Below are 13,126 nucleotides of genomic sequence, written 5' to 3'. Positions count from 1 at the left end.
TTACTGTCTTGTGGTGCAAAATGCATGAATTTTTTACAAACTAACCTGAAAAACCATGGCTTCGGAGCTAGTTTGATAGCAACGAAGTGGCTCGCTTTAATGACACGGTCTCAGTAGCTGTGGTCATGTGGACCAAAAGTAATCAAATTAAAAGTCGATTAAATTTGCACCATATAAACACTGCAATCTGATTATAGTTGCACCATCCAATTGAAATCATGATAAGATTGTAGTAGCGGGTTGCTTCCGACAGTCTTGAGTTTTGCTGTTCACCTGACCGCGTACACACGCCGGTGTTTTGAGAAAGACAGCGGCAGCAAAGCGGAACTGGTCAGTGTGGGAAACAACAATTCTTTTAAAGATGTTAAAGGACTTCGAAATTTTTAAAAGGCTTGACGGATGTACGGTTCGTAATAGTGCTCTGTTTAAGCGTAATCACTGGATTTAATTCCATTTTTTGACACCGGCGGGCTTCCAGGTGAAGCCAGATGGCGGCCTCATGTCACCAACAGTAAATGTCACAGTGCAAAGCATGATTCATTTCCACTGACACTAATCAGGTCACATGTCGGCGCAGATAAACTGAGACGACGTTCTGAGACGTTAATCTGATCAATCAGATTGACAAAAAAGTAACCATATGAACACGGCTAGCGTTGTATGTGCCAAAATTTATGTTTTCTTAAAAGTTTTTACCACTTTTGCTCAGTGGTTTGTCCACTTCGGACCATCCTTGCGGACCATTTTTGGCCAACAGGCCTTATATTTGACACGACTGGCGTTGCCCCAAATATCATCCAAAATCACTGCTGAATTCAGTTATTCATGTCTACGCAGAGTATCTTGATCTTGACCTTTAAAATATCCATATGTTCATTCTTTCTCTTAGTTTTAAACACGCCGTGGCTTCCTCTCTATCTTTTTGTACGGCTGCCTTTACATCGTCATATCATCAGCTTCAAAGAGACTGACAGAGCCTCGGAGGCCTACTCAATATCAATTACCTAAAAATGATAATGATTTATGGCGGGCTCCCTGTCTTCTGTGCTGCAGCTCATTAGATCAGGCCACTGTCTCATTGCTACATTAGGTATAAAGCCGTGCAGCATGTCTTGTCTGCCACGTCTCTTTGTTTCGCCCACTTTTCCCTGGCTTTTTTCTGTGACAACTTTTGCTGTCACTGTAGTTATGGGGAAAAACATGTCATGATGCATATACCTTTGTTTGAATAAAGTGCATAAACAGCCCTGCGGACACACACACACACACACACATACTCACTCATACACTGTGGCCATTTTTGTGTCAGTCCCTGTTGCTTGTATTGGTTGATGTATGGCCAGAGCCGATGACCCTCATCCTCACAAAGGCCTCGGGGACCGTTGGCACTGTTTCCACCCACTTGAGGGCCAAAGGCCTCAAGGTACAAGTCATCTGTCTTTTGTCCACCGCACATCTCTGCACAAAATGTAAAGGGAATCTGAGAAACGTATTTTTTTTTTTTTAATCCCCAGTGGAGCAGGCGGCTTTTAATAGCCGTTTGCTTGCTATCATGCCTGAGTGAGTGCAACCAGCACTGACTGCACTTGTGGGACTTACAGCTTTGCTTCACATGATCCCCCCCCCGTCAGAGATGTGAGATATCTGTGAATTATGAGGTTTATTTGAGCTCGAACAAAGTGAAGCCACAACTTGAAAAAGATGCAGACGTTTAACCTCTCTCTCGCTGTGCTGACAATTGTGTTGGGGGTCATTGTGTGTAGGAGAAGAGTGGTGTTCTTGCATAACATGCACTCTTGGACTCTGACTGAGTGCGGCAAACTCCAAAGTGAGATCTCATGAACCCATCTTTGGTATCTCTCGCTTGTGTGTTGTCAGAATGAAGTGATCAGCCAGCAGCTGTCTGCGATCTTCACCCAGTGCTACGGTCCTTATCCCATCCCCAAACTGGCAGAGATCAAGAGAAAGCAGTCATCCCGTCTGGGTGAGCCTTCGTCTTTATCACTGCATTTAATTCATTCTGCTCTCCAATCAGCATGGGTAAAGGAGAAAAAAAAAAAAGCACTTCTATGCATGTATTTTGAGGCAAATCTCTCCAGGACTGTGAGTACAAAGTGCATGTACTGCCATCTAGTGCAGAGGAACTGGAATGGAAACGGTGAAACATGTTTAGAATCGGTAGTCAGGCTAAGTTGTACACGCCACGTGCTTTTCTTATGCTGATCAGAGTTTTTCTGGCCGTCCCGTTTTTTTCAGATCCTCACTTTCTGAACAACAAAGAGATGTCTGATGTGACTTTTCTGGTGGAGGGAAAGCCCTTTTACGCACACAAGGTGTTGCTCTTCACAGCTTCCAACAGGTACGGTTTGCATCAGGAAGTTTATATTGGAAAGTTTTACAGCGTGTCGTTGATGATAACAGATGGATACAGATCACTACAACATCCTGCATTTTGGTCTTCATTTGATGTATTTGACAGGGTGTCCAACAGGTTAAGTAGTATTGATGGGAATTGAATGCGAATCATGAAATCACTGAAAAGGCGCAATAATGAAACGCAAAACATAAATAAATCTTCAAAGAAAACATGAAAAAAAAAAGAAAGTAGCACTCGCCAAATAATCACTGCTTACTTTTCAATAATTCAAGGCTCTTTTACTCTTTGCTACAAGCTGCTGAATGTGATTAAAGTGTATTTCCAGTCCCAGAGTGTTCAAAGCCTGAATAAGCATCCAATATCGAATTACAGAGAGGCGTATGTTTTCTAGCCAAGGTTCTCTTTTTAAGTCTGTCTCTCACTGTGTCTGTGCCTGTTTCTTTCTCTCAAGGTTCAAATCTCTTCTTGCAAACAGACCTTGTGGGGAAAATACCTGCATTGAAATCAGCAATGTGAAATACCACATCTTCCAGGTAGTGCAGTCACATCTCGCAAGGACTCTCGTTTAATTGCAACTCTGCCACCCGTGATTGAATTCACTCTTTAATAAATCCATCTCTCTATTTTCTCATCTCCGCTTTTCAGCTGGTGATGCAATATCTGTACTGTGGGGGGACAGATGCTCTGCACATCAGGAACACTGATATCATGGAAGTTAGTGCATTTGTTCAGTCTTCGTGATTATATATTGTCTTATTATGCGATGTAAGACACAGAATATCCATATTTATAGAAAACTACAAGAAAATATATAGATTTCTGCCATTGCATTTAAAAAAATTGTAACTTGTTTTGTTGTTTTTTTAGCTTCTCTCTGCAGCCAAGTTCTTCCAGCTGGAGGCGCTGCAGAGGCACTGTGAGATTATATGCTCAAAGAACATCAACACCGAAACTTGTGTTGAACTCTACAATCACACAAAGGTAAATATGTACCCTATGTGTGACTCTATTTTACATTTTAATCTCACAGTTGGGAAAGACAAGTTGATCAATGTAAAAAATTTTTAAGATTACAATTAATTAGTCAAATTGAAAATGACCTCTTCGAATTGTCGATAAACATTTACTTCTGTCCATTTCCTTCGCAGTTTCTTGATGCCCCGGATCTAGCGTCATACATCGAGGGCTACTTCCTGAAGAACATGGTCGTCCTCATCGAACTGGAGCCGTTCAAACAGCTGCTGTACGACACGCCGCCAGAGAGCCCCGGCTGCGACATCCTGCAGGACCTGCAGAAAACACTCGCCATCCGCATTCAGTCCATCCACCTGTCCTCCTCCAAAGGATCCGTCGTCTGAACTCCCGACCGACCGGATATTTACCAGAGAGCAATCAGGGACACGGCCCTCTGTCGATAAGCATCTGAGTTGAAGGTCGCGGAGAGCAAAAATGAGACTATCCAGTTGTGATCTTTGTCTCCGTGAAGCTCATCGGTTGCTCATACGCTTCTTGTTATCTTAGCACAGATGGTTACCAGTCTGTCTGTCTGCTTTGTTGATATATATGTCTACTAACATGACTGTCATAAGATAACTGTATTACGCCACAGTTTGCCAATAACATATATTACTGTAACGATGTTCCTCGTTCGGCAAGTGATTCCTCAGCTAAGTGTTGCGCCCGAGTCGAATGGACCAGGTGGGGATTACAGAACCCAGAGGACGGGATGTTCTGGTCGGAGCGTGTGTCGACTCTGTTTTGAGACAATAATTGCCCTCAGCAAAATGTGATAAGCCATCAGTTTGTTCCTGGATATGAGGAGAAATTGCTCTCTCATTGCTGTGATCATTTGTTCCAAAAAATCTGGACTTGTACAGAGAAAATAATTTCTATATTTGTCAGTAATTTAGATTTGTGCTGATTACTCTTTAAAGAAACAGGACCAAAAAAAAAAAATAGCTGACAGAAAGTATAATGTGACTGAAGCACTTGACTTTAGGCAAATGGTTGGAAGAGCAGATGTCCAACTTCATCCACTACTGTGTAAATATGTTCATAAACAGAGCTATTGATAATGTAAGTTAATGTATATATAGCCACAGATGTTTTCTCATGTGTCTTACTGTTGGATATTGCTGTAAAAACGGAAAGCGCATCTTTTAAATAACTGTTTAAATGTTGCATGTCAGAGGGATTGACTGGTGTTATTTCTTTTGGGGTTGTTTTTTTTCTCTGTTTTGAACTGTTGAGAGATTACTTTGAGGAGCTGCTTTCAAATTTGAGGATAGTTTTGTCATCAGCATGGGTCACTATAAATGTGTCACAGTCAAATGTTTGTCATTGTTTTGTGTGTGTGTGTGTGTGTGTGTGTGTGTGCGTGAGGCTCCTGGCTAGTTCTTTACCATACAAGAGGTCATATTATCCACCTCAGAAGTGAAGAAAGTGTGTCCTCTCACTCCCTGGCTTGCTTCAGTTTTTAAAAAGTGTTGCACCAATGAGCCAATCAGAAATCAAACCCTATATAGTGTCATCAGGGGTTTTAGCCAATCACAATCAAGGAACGACCCTCCCCTTTGATTCCACCCACAACTAGGCACTCTTTGCTCTGGCACATGGCACCACGAGAGGAAGTACTTCCTCCTCTTCCCAAGATGTGTGGGCGGAGTCAGTCCAGCTCACACAGACACAGCAGATTCTGAATGCAGCTCCTTTGACCCAATATTCTAATGGAGGAAAAGCAATAAACTTTGAATACAATGTTTTTGGACCGACAAGATCCATGTGAAAGTGTTGAAAAGCTGAATAATATGACTTCTTTAAGCTATGAGTTGTTTACAAGAGGAAACACATGACATGTCATAACATTATGAACACAGAGAAATTAATGTGGTACCTGTTCCTGGGTGGATTATATGACTCAGCAAGAGAGTGTTGTGTTCTCAAAATTGATGCGTTCGAAGAAGGGAAACTCAAAAAGAGCAACCAAAATGATTTGAACGAGTTAAGCAAGGCCGAATTTGAATGGCATCACTGCTGAGTCAATTCATCTCCAAAGCTGCAGCTCTTGCTGTTTGTTCTTGGTCAGCAGTGAAGGTCGCCCAGCAGCTTCACTACAAAATGGTCCAGGGTGGCCTGAGCCAGCCCTAACTTCTAGCTTCATTAAATAGAAAACATCTTAATGCCAGACACCGAGAGAAATCCATGTCTTGATACTTCAATGTCGTTTTTGACAACATTAGTGGGACCTTCATACTATTACTTGGGTGGTCATAATGTTATGGCTGATTTGAGCGCGTGTGATTATAACTAAAAACACTGGTATGATTAAAGACTCATTTGTTCATGTTGAGTGCAGTTTCTAGCTCGAAAATAGGAGGAAGAAATCATTTGTAATTCTATCTCAGGTTGATTTTTTGAAGCCTGTCCTGTTAGTGATTTTTTTTTTCCTCACAGCTGGCAGAGTACATTTCAGCAGGTAGATGATTTAATGTGTCACCGCGCTGCATGTACATGTCACTGCAGCTCAATATGTGAAAGGAGCCACTGGATTTAAAAACCTAAAAACATTTATGGAGCACCCACACTAGCAAAATGGTAATAAAAATGCAACCCCAAAGCCAAAAAGGTTGGGATGTTATTTAAGATTTGGATTAAATGAGACATTTTATCATTTTGTGCACAAAAAAAAAAAACAGTATATTGACAGCAACACTTTGCAGATAAAAGATTTAAAATGGGCAATGAAAGGCTGAAAAACAAATGGAATTTTAATTCACTATAGCTTGGACGACTGTCATAGACACTAAGTCAAAGAGTTTTTCCTCATCAGTACTAATTGACAGATAATCAATAAAAAGCAAATTAAAAAAACACAAATGTCATTACTTGTGAAAAGAAAATGATTCGACTATTATGACATGCTTGATATTTTTCTTCAAACTTCGTTCATCATGCAATAATTGCATTTTGGTAATCCCAACTGCACACCTGCTGATAAAGCCTCACAATTTCTTTGGCTGTTATTTCAGTTTCCACAGCACATTATACGATGAACTATTACTAAATTTCAGAGTGCAGATGTGCCTGGAAGTTGAAAGACTGGAGGTGTGGAGCGGAAGCACTGATAGAGTGGATGTCACGGAGGGAGCCAGACTGATGCAAAGCAATCAGCTTGAAAGTATATGTCTAGAAAGACGAGGGAGAGAGCGAAAGAGCCTCAGAGGTGCATGAAAAACAGACTCAGCTTTGTTGTTTTTTTTCTGAGCCCACTTCTGTGCAAAGGAAGGTAAAACCAGAGCACATAATGTCCTGACAATGCACTGCTACTCTGAAGACTTCATCTCCCTCTTCTCAAGCAGGCATTGATTCAAACTGACTGTCAAGAGATTCACTCTTCCATTAGCAGATGCCATTGATTTTTAATTAGAGTGTTTTGGTTAAGGCCTTTTGCCAGCAGCCAAACACAATTGTGATATTCATTTCTCTCTTCATGGTGACATCAATGTCACAAAAAGTAAACAGCCAAGATTTGTTTGGCTCCGCAATAGTATACAAAATGTCACGTCACGTATCGAGACATGTCTTCCTCAGGTTTTCAGTTTTCAAGTTTCCCATATTTGTAAACGCAGAGACGTCAATAGGTGCAAAGATGTTCTCAGGCTAGCAAAACTCTTAAAGTTAGGCGGTTCCTAATGTTTTTCCTTGACGCTCCCGTTGACGGCTCTGACCTAAAAACGTAACAGGCGAGCTGAACAGTAATGGGTGTTTTGCAGTGGGTCTTACTGTTAAATTCAGGGTTATCGATGGGCCAGTGGTCGTTTAGCTGAGAGTTCGTCTGTGGAAAATTAATGTAAATTAATGTATTGTCCCCTTAGGACATATAAACACAACCTTGTGTGTGTGCGTGTGTGTATGTGTGTGAGCGAGTGAGAGAGAGAGAGAGAGAGAGAGAGAGAGAGAGAGAGACAGCAGTTGTTAAGGAGTCTCCATGGTTTCCACCACGCAGGAACAATGTTGAGCTGAGAATGCTTCGCTGTGTTAAACACTGAATGGAATCCGGAGGCGCACATACATGAACACACTCATACACAAAATTAACCCACACTCACAAGATGTCGTCATCCAACAGGGTTTTCTCCTCAGGAGATTCTTATTCGAAGCCAAAATGATCCATCTTCAGGTTAGCAGTGTCAGCCACGTGACCAAGCCATGAAAATGCCTCTGTTGCCTCTTTTCTAAAGCTCCGCTGGGCATCTTAATTTACTGGGCTGTGGACTGCAAGCAAAGCACGGAGGGGAGGATTTCAAGGAAACTGCTAGAGTGACATGTTTCACTTTATTTTCATGAAGTACCTGAGAGTGTCTTTGTGAACTTTTTCCTACAAAGTAACATTTCCTAACACATCATGCATTCGTCTCTGAAGGCCTATTGTTCTGTTCTGTGAGTGGGTTGTTGTGCATGTGTGTGTGTGTGTGTTGTGTGTGTCCATGAGCCACTTTGAGGGTAAAAAAAAAAAAAAAAAAGAGGGGGGTGTTTGCCCCGCTAACTCTGCCCCCAGCGCGAGCCCCTCCGTCCTCCCCTTGTTGTCATGCACAGACGCTCTCGCTTTGGCACAAAGTAGGCTGGCAGCACAAGAGCCATGTGTTTCAGCTCCACGCTTTGAAGGGCTCAAAAAGAAAAAAAACTTTTCAGAACAGTCTCTGAGAAACGTCGTGTAACAGGAGAGGTAAAAGGACACGAGGAGGAGGAGGAGGAGGAGGAGGAGGAGGAGGAGGAGGAGGAGGAGGAGGAGGAGAATAGTTGGTGGTGTGAGGGGGGAGAAGACAGTGTTGAGAGGGAGTGAGATGGGGAGCAGAAGGAGTCGCAGACAAAAATAAGCTGTTCTCAAATGTGGCCATTCCATCGCAGTTGCTGAAGGAAACTTTTTGTTGGACAATAACGGTGACGACTCTGCAACACAAAACAAAAAAAGGCCCGACAATAGGTGAGTGCAGTGGAAGAAATATGTGGGAACTGGGAATAATCATGATAAGAAGAAGATCCATTCTCTTTGCTCAGGCAGGCAGAACGCAGGGGTTGTTTGTGTCATTTTGCATGACTGGTTCCCTCATTTCAAAGCACTTTTTCCATTGATTTTTAATTCTTTTTTTTCTGAATTCTCACATTTGTCCTGGTTTTGAAGTGATTAACATTAAACATGTTTCCTTGTTTCTTTACCAAGTAGGTAGTCGTCCTCACTCCGAGCGTTGACGTTTCAATGATGCAGCGCGAGGAGTTATCCGCCAGGGAGGAGTTCACCTACAGTCCCGTGTCGACCCTGGAGAGAGGCAACGGGACACTGGGACGGAGGGTCGACAGGGGACTGGAGAGACGGGGGGAGCGGGACAGCTACACGGTGGACGTGAGGGCCAGTGACCTGCAGCTGGCCCAGCCGGAGCCTCTAAAGCACCCCTGCTTCAGCTACAGGGCCTGGCTCTACAGTGTCCTCATAGGGGTGAGAGGGAACATGACCGGGGGGGGGGGCACACTGCAACGTTTACAGCGGCAGAATTTTAAAGGTTGGGGTTTTTCTACTTATACAGAAGGATCCCAAGCTTGAAATTTTAAATAGCAGCAGTAAATATTGTTTTGTGCTTCCAATAATAATAATAATAATAATAATAATAATAATAATAATAATAATAATAATAATAATAATAATAATAATAATAATAATAATAATAATAATAATAGTAATAATAATTTCCACATTCCAATACCCTGAACTGAATAAAGCAGTACAGGTGTATATGACACGGTGGAGCAGTGTTCAGCATTCACAGTGGCAACATCCCTGGGTTTGATTCCTGTTTGCATGCCCTGCGTGTCTGCGGTTTTTAGTTTTACTGCAGGTATCCTGTTTTTTCCTCCTAGTTGAGAAACAAAGTCTCAGTTTTGCCTGTGAATTCTCAACTAGAAAATCTTGGGGAGGAAAAAAAAAAGAAAAGAAAGAAAATCCACAGCGAGTTATAAAGTAGTCATTGTGCTGTCCCATTGTGACTTTCAGACCACCATGGTTGATGCTTGACACCTGGATTATTTTCTCATAGAAAGCTGCTTTAAGGCACCAGGGATTTAAGTCTTTGAAGCAAAAAAAACGACACTTTCATGGAACAAAGGCCACAATCTATGGAGTTTCTATGCGGTCCTGGCAGAACACTCAGCAAATTGGCGTCTCATTTGTGTGAATGTAACCCACACAATGGTTCTTTGCGCTTTCATGAACTTGTATACTGTCAACATGCACCCTGCAATTTGTCGGATCAGATCCAGCCTGCAGCAAAGTTAGAAGATGTTTTTCTTTTTTTGTTTTTTTCCCCCCCATAACATTGTGTATGTTTGAAATCTGCGCGGTCATTGCAGTGTCTTGAAGTCTTGTGTTTGCCTGCATGCACGTCTGTGCCCTCAGGGCAGTCTGCTCATCACGTCAGGCTTCTCTTTGTACCTGGGAAATGTGTTCCCTGTTGCCATGGACTACCTGCGCTGTGCTGCCGGCTCTGTAAGTGACCAACGTGTAATCACAGTCAAGTGTGATGCACAGATTTTGCCTCTGCTTTTCTGTTATGTTAATGAGCTCAAGTGCAATGTTTATATTTGAATCAGACTGACATGTAAAAAAAAGAAAGAAAAAAAAAGCCATCAACAACAATATCCACGAAATGAACACCTCAACTGCTCGTTTATTGATCGTCTTCACAGGGAATCCCTGCAGCAATAGCTAGTTTTGCTATCGCCAAGAACAGACGTGTTGCAGTGAGTATGCAATGTAGAAAAAATTTAATAAAGACAATCATCTTGCAACTGTTTTCATATTAAGCTCTTTTTTTGTAATGACTTCCCCGTGTTTTATTTTAAGGTTTCAGATTTCCAGGTGGTCTACGTTTCGACGTTTGCCGTCACAACCACTTGCCTGGTTTGGTTTGGCTGCAAACTGGTCCTGAACCCCTCTGCCATCAATGTAAATGCGTCTCAGGCCACCCGTCCTATTAGCGGCTGCAGAATCTCTCAGCTTCTCGCAAAAGATGTCACGACTCAAAAACAAAAGCTCCTTTTTTCCTCTTGTTTCTTTCCTCCAGTCTTCAGCCGCTGTCCTTCCTTCTCTTTCTGTTCTCAGATCAACTTTAACCTCATCTTGATGATTTTGCTGGAGGTGTTGATGGCCAGCACCGTCATCCTGTCAGCCCGCTCTGCGGAGGACTGCTGCTGCCACAGGAAGGTGTGTGCATGAGTGATTGATTGCCTCTCTCCCCCTCTATGAAGGCTCCCCATCTATCCCTCCATCCTAAGCCCGCTCAATCTTTCTGTCCATCTTCTAGTCCTATGACAGACCTGTGGTCATTAAACCTGCAGTGTTCCCTACTCGACTCCTGAAAGCATATTCAGTGAGTACCCTGTTCCGTTCTTGTGTACACGACGTCGCTATTCACTCCCAATGTGTGTATTTATAAATCGCTGACGTCTTTAAAAGGTGATCGAAGTCATTGTGGGAATCTCCGCCGTATTTGGAGGCATTATCGCACTCAACATGGACGCCTTGCTGCCCGGCCCCTACTTGTCGGTCACATTTTTCTGGATCCTTGTCGCCGTATGTTTTTTTTTTTTTTCCAATAGAACCGATTTTGTAATAAACTAAATGAGAAATTGGCTTTTAAATTGCATGTGATCCTTTGCAGTGTTTTCCCAGTGCTATTGCCAGTCATGTGGTGTCAGAATACCCCAACAAATGTCTGGTGAGTCCACAGCCATTTTCAATTTATTGCAGTGTTATCATAGTTTGTGTACAGAGAAAGGGGGTTATTAGAGGTTCAATATTAGATTATATTTTCAAGTTGTGGAAAAGATTACTTTGCAGTCTCAAACCAAACCTTTGTGTGTCTTGATGTGTTGCATCTATTAGAATGGGTGCACAAGTGTCTTCTGGGAAAGTACAGTTTCACACCCATACGTACCACGTCGACTTGCCCCCTCCGTTTCCTGTGTCATTTCTTTTCTCCCGTTCCTGTCTTCTTTCAGGTGGAGGTGCTGATTGCTATCAGCAGCGTGACGTCGCCCCTGCTCTTTTCAGCCTCGGGCTTCCTGTCCTGCAGTGTGATCAGCTTTATTGAAATTTTCTTGTACGACGTGCCGACAGCCAAGGTGAAGGGGAAGTTTGTGAAATGAGTGGAATGTTCAGAATTTTTTTAAATAATTTTTTTTTTAATTTTAATGTTATTGGTGTGTGTGTGTGTGTGTGTGTGTGTGTGTGTGTGTGTGTGTGTGTGTGTGTGTGTGTGTGTGTGTGTGTGTGTGTGTGTTCCAGCAATCCTACGACATCCTGCTCCTGATCCTGATGGCCCTGCTGCTCGTGCAGGCAGTTCTGACTTCGGCCACCGTGGTGCACTGTGCCAAGTACAAGAGCCATCTCCGCATGGGGGCTCCAGAGTGCGACGACAACATGCACAACTCAGCGCATTACTGTGAGGTATGTTTGGCACAAGCTGGCATACTGGGAAGAGAGCGGCCTCCTTGTTGATCAAATGGATTTGGGGGCTGGAGGGACGTAGACCATCACTGAGGAAATAACTAATGACTGGACCGCTGTGCTCTTTTAGTCTTGTTGTCTCATTACATCTATTCCAGGGGTCTGAAATCTTTGTGACCAAATAGTTTATATTTTCCACTAAGTCAAATTTACTTGGAGCCACAAAAAAATGTTTAACCTTGAGAATGAGGCTGACACAGTTTCTACTAACATGTCATATATGCGTCTAGTTGTTTTAAAACACGTAAAAAGAAAATCAAAAATCTGCATCTTATGTTGCATTTTAAAGTTTCAATTGCAATTGAGGATGGTAGACATTTCATTATATTTTCAGCTGTTTTTGTACCTGAATTTAGCAGTTTTATCCTACTTTTCCAAGTTTTTTTTTGTTTTTAAGAATAGAATTGAATAGAATATATGCACAGAAACTGAAAACAATGCAAAACAGGGAGGCGCTAGAGTCTTGTGTCCACAGGAAGGAAGGACATTTGAGGTATTTTATCTATTTTCTAAGCAGTTTTTTTTCACACACACACTTAGTTGTTGTCCCTTTTTTATAGCCTTTTTTAATTCAATAGATAAAAGTAATTTTTAAAATGACTCTGATTTGCAGGCGAAATAAAAACAAGATAAAATGCTTACTTATTAATAATTTTCTCAAAGGAAGCCGCTGCAAAAGACGTGGCTGCGGATGCTGCAGATCCCTGATCAACTCTTTAGTTCGTAGATCATGCATATGAGGTGGCGTTCATTTCTCCTCAAGACATATCCTCTCGGTATAGCTCATGTAAACAAAATCTACATGTTCACAACATGAACCTCAAATATGCCACGCTTCCCATTTCATGCACAATTTAATCTAAACACATTTAACATCTTCGCCCTTCCCTCTCTCTTTCTCTCTTTCTCCCACTTTGTGTTTTGCTCCGTCAGCAGCAAGCGTCAAATGGCATGCTGCAGGATTTTGACAAAGACAGGGCCTGGAAGGCAGTCGTGGTCCAAATGGCTCAATGAGTGCACGCAGGACTTTGGTGACAAGTGACAAAAAAAAAAAAAAAAAAAGAAGGAATAGATACACAATGTAAGCTATAAGCACAAGAGTACAATCCGGTGACAATGAATGTTAGAGGACAGAAGGAAACGGGACGTAGATGCATCACAAATGGTGGAATACAAAGATGAAAAATATA

General features: G+C 42.2%; 2 protein-coding genes across 2 annotated transcripts in view; both read left to right on the top strand.

Moving 5' to 3' along the window:
* Nucleotides 1–4,708, top strand: part of btbd11b (BTB (POZ) domain containing 11b) — a 79,028-nt gene extending 74,320 nt beyond the window's left edge. Inside the window, exons 12-17 of the mRNA XM_080505479.1 lie at nt 1,879–1,984; nt 2,257–2,359; nt 2,829–2,910; nt 3,023–3,091; nt 3,245–3,358; nt 3,526–4,708. Coding sequence (XP_080361605.1) covers nt 1,879–1,984; nt 2,257–2,359; nt 2,829–2,910; nt 3,023–3,091; nt 3,245–3,358; nt 3,526–3,735 — 684 coding nt within the window. The 3' untranslated portion in view covers nt 3,736–4,708. The remainder of the gene's footprint in view (nt 1–1,878; nt 1,985–2,256; nt 2,360–2,828; nt 2,911–3,022; nt 3,092–3,244; nt 3,359–3,525) is intronic.
* A 3,925-nt stretch (nt 4,709–8,633) lies between these two features.
* On the top strand, nt 8,634–12,950 carry mlc1 (modulator of VRAC current 1; the record flags this gene model as incomplete). Its single annotated transcript, XM_080504240.1, has 11 exons — nt 8,634–8,870; nt 9,825–9,914; nt 10,115–10,168; nt 10,272–10,373; nt 10,530–10,631; nt 10,732–10,797; nt 10,884–11,000; nt 11,089–11,145; nt 11,429–11,551; nt 11,715–11,876; nt 12,870–12,950. The coding sequence occupies 11 exons, from the start codon at nt 8,634–8,636 to the stop codon at nt 12,948–12,950; spliced, it is 1,191 nt and encodes a 396-aa protein (XP_080360366.1).
* Between the last annotated feature and the right edge of the window lie 176 nt (nt 12,951–13,126).

Source organism: Blennius ocellaris (assembly GCF_963422515.1).
Source record: "Blennius ocellaris genome assembly, chromosome: 11".
Taxonomy (NCBI): Eukaryota; Metazoa; Chordata; class Actinopteri; order Blenniiformes; family Blenniidae; genus Blennius; species Blennius ocellaris.
This window is presented reverse-complemented; position numbering and strand designations above follow the sequence as displayed.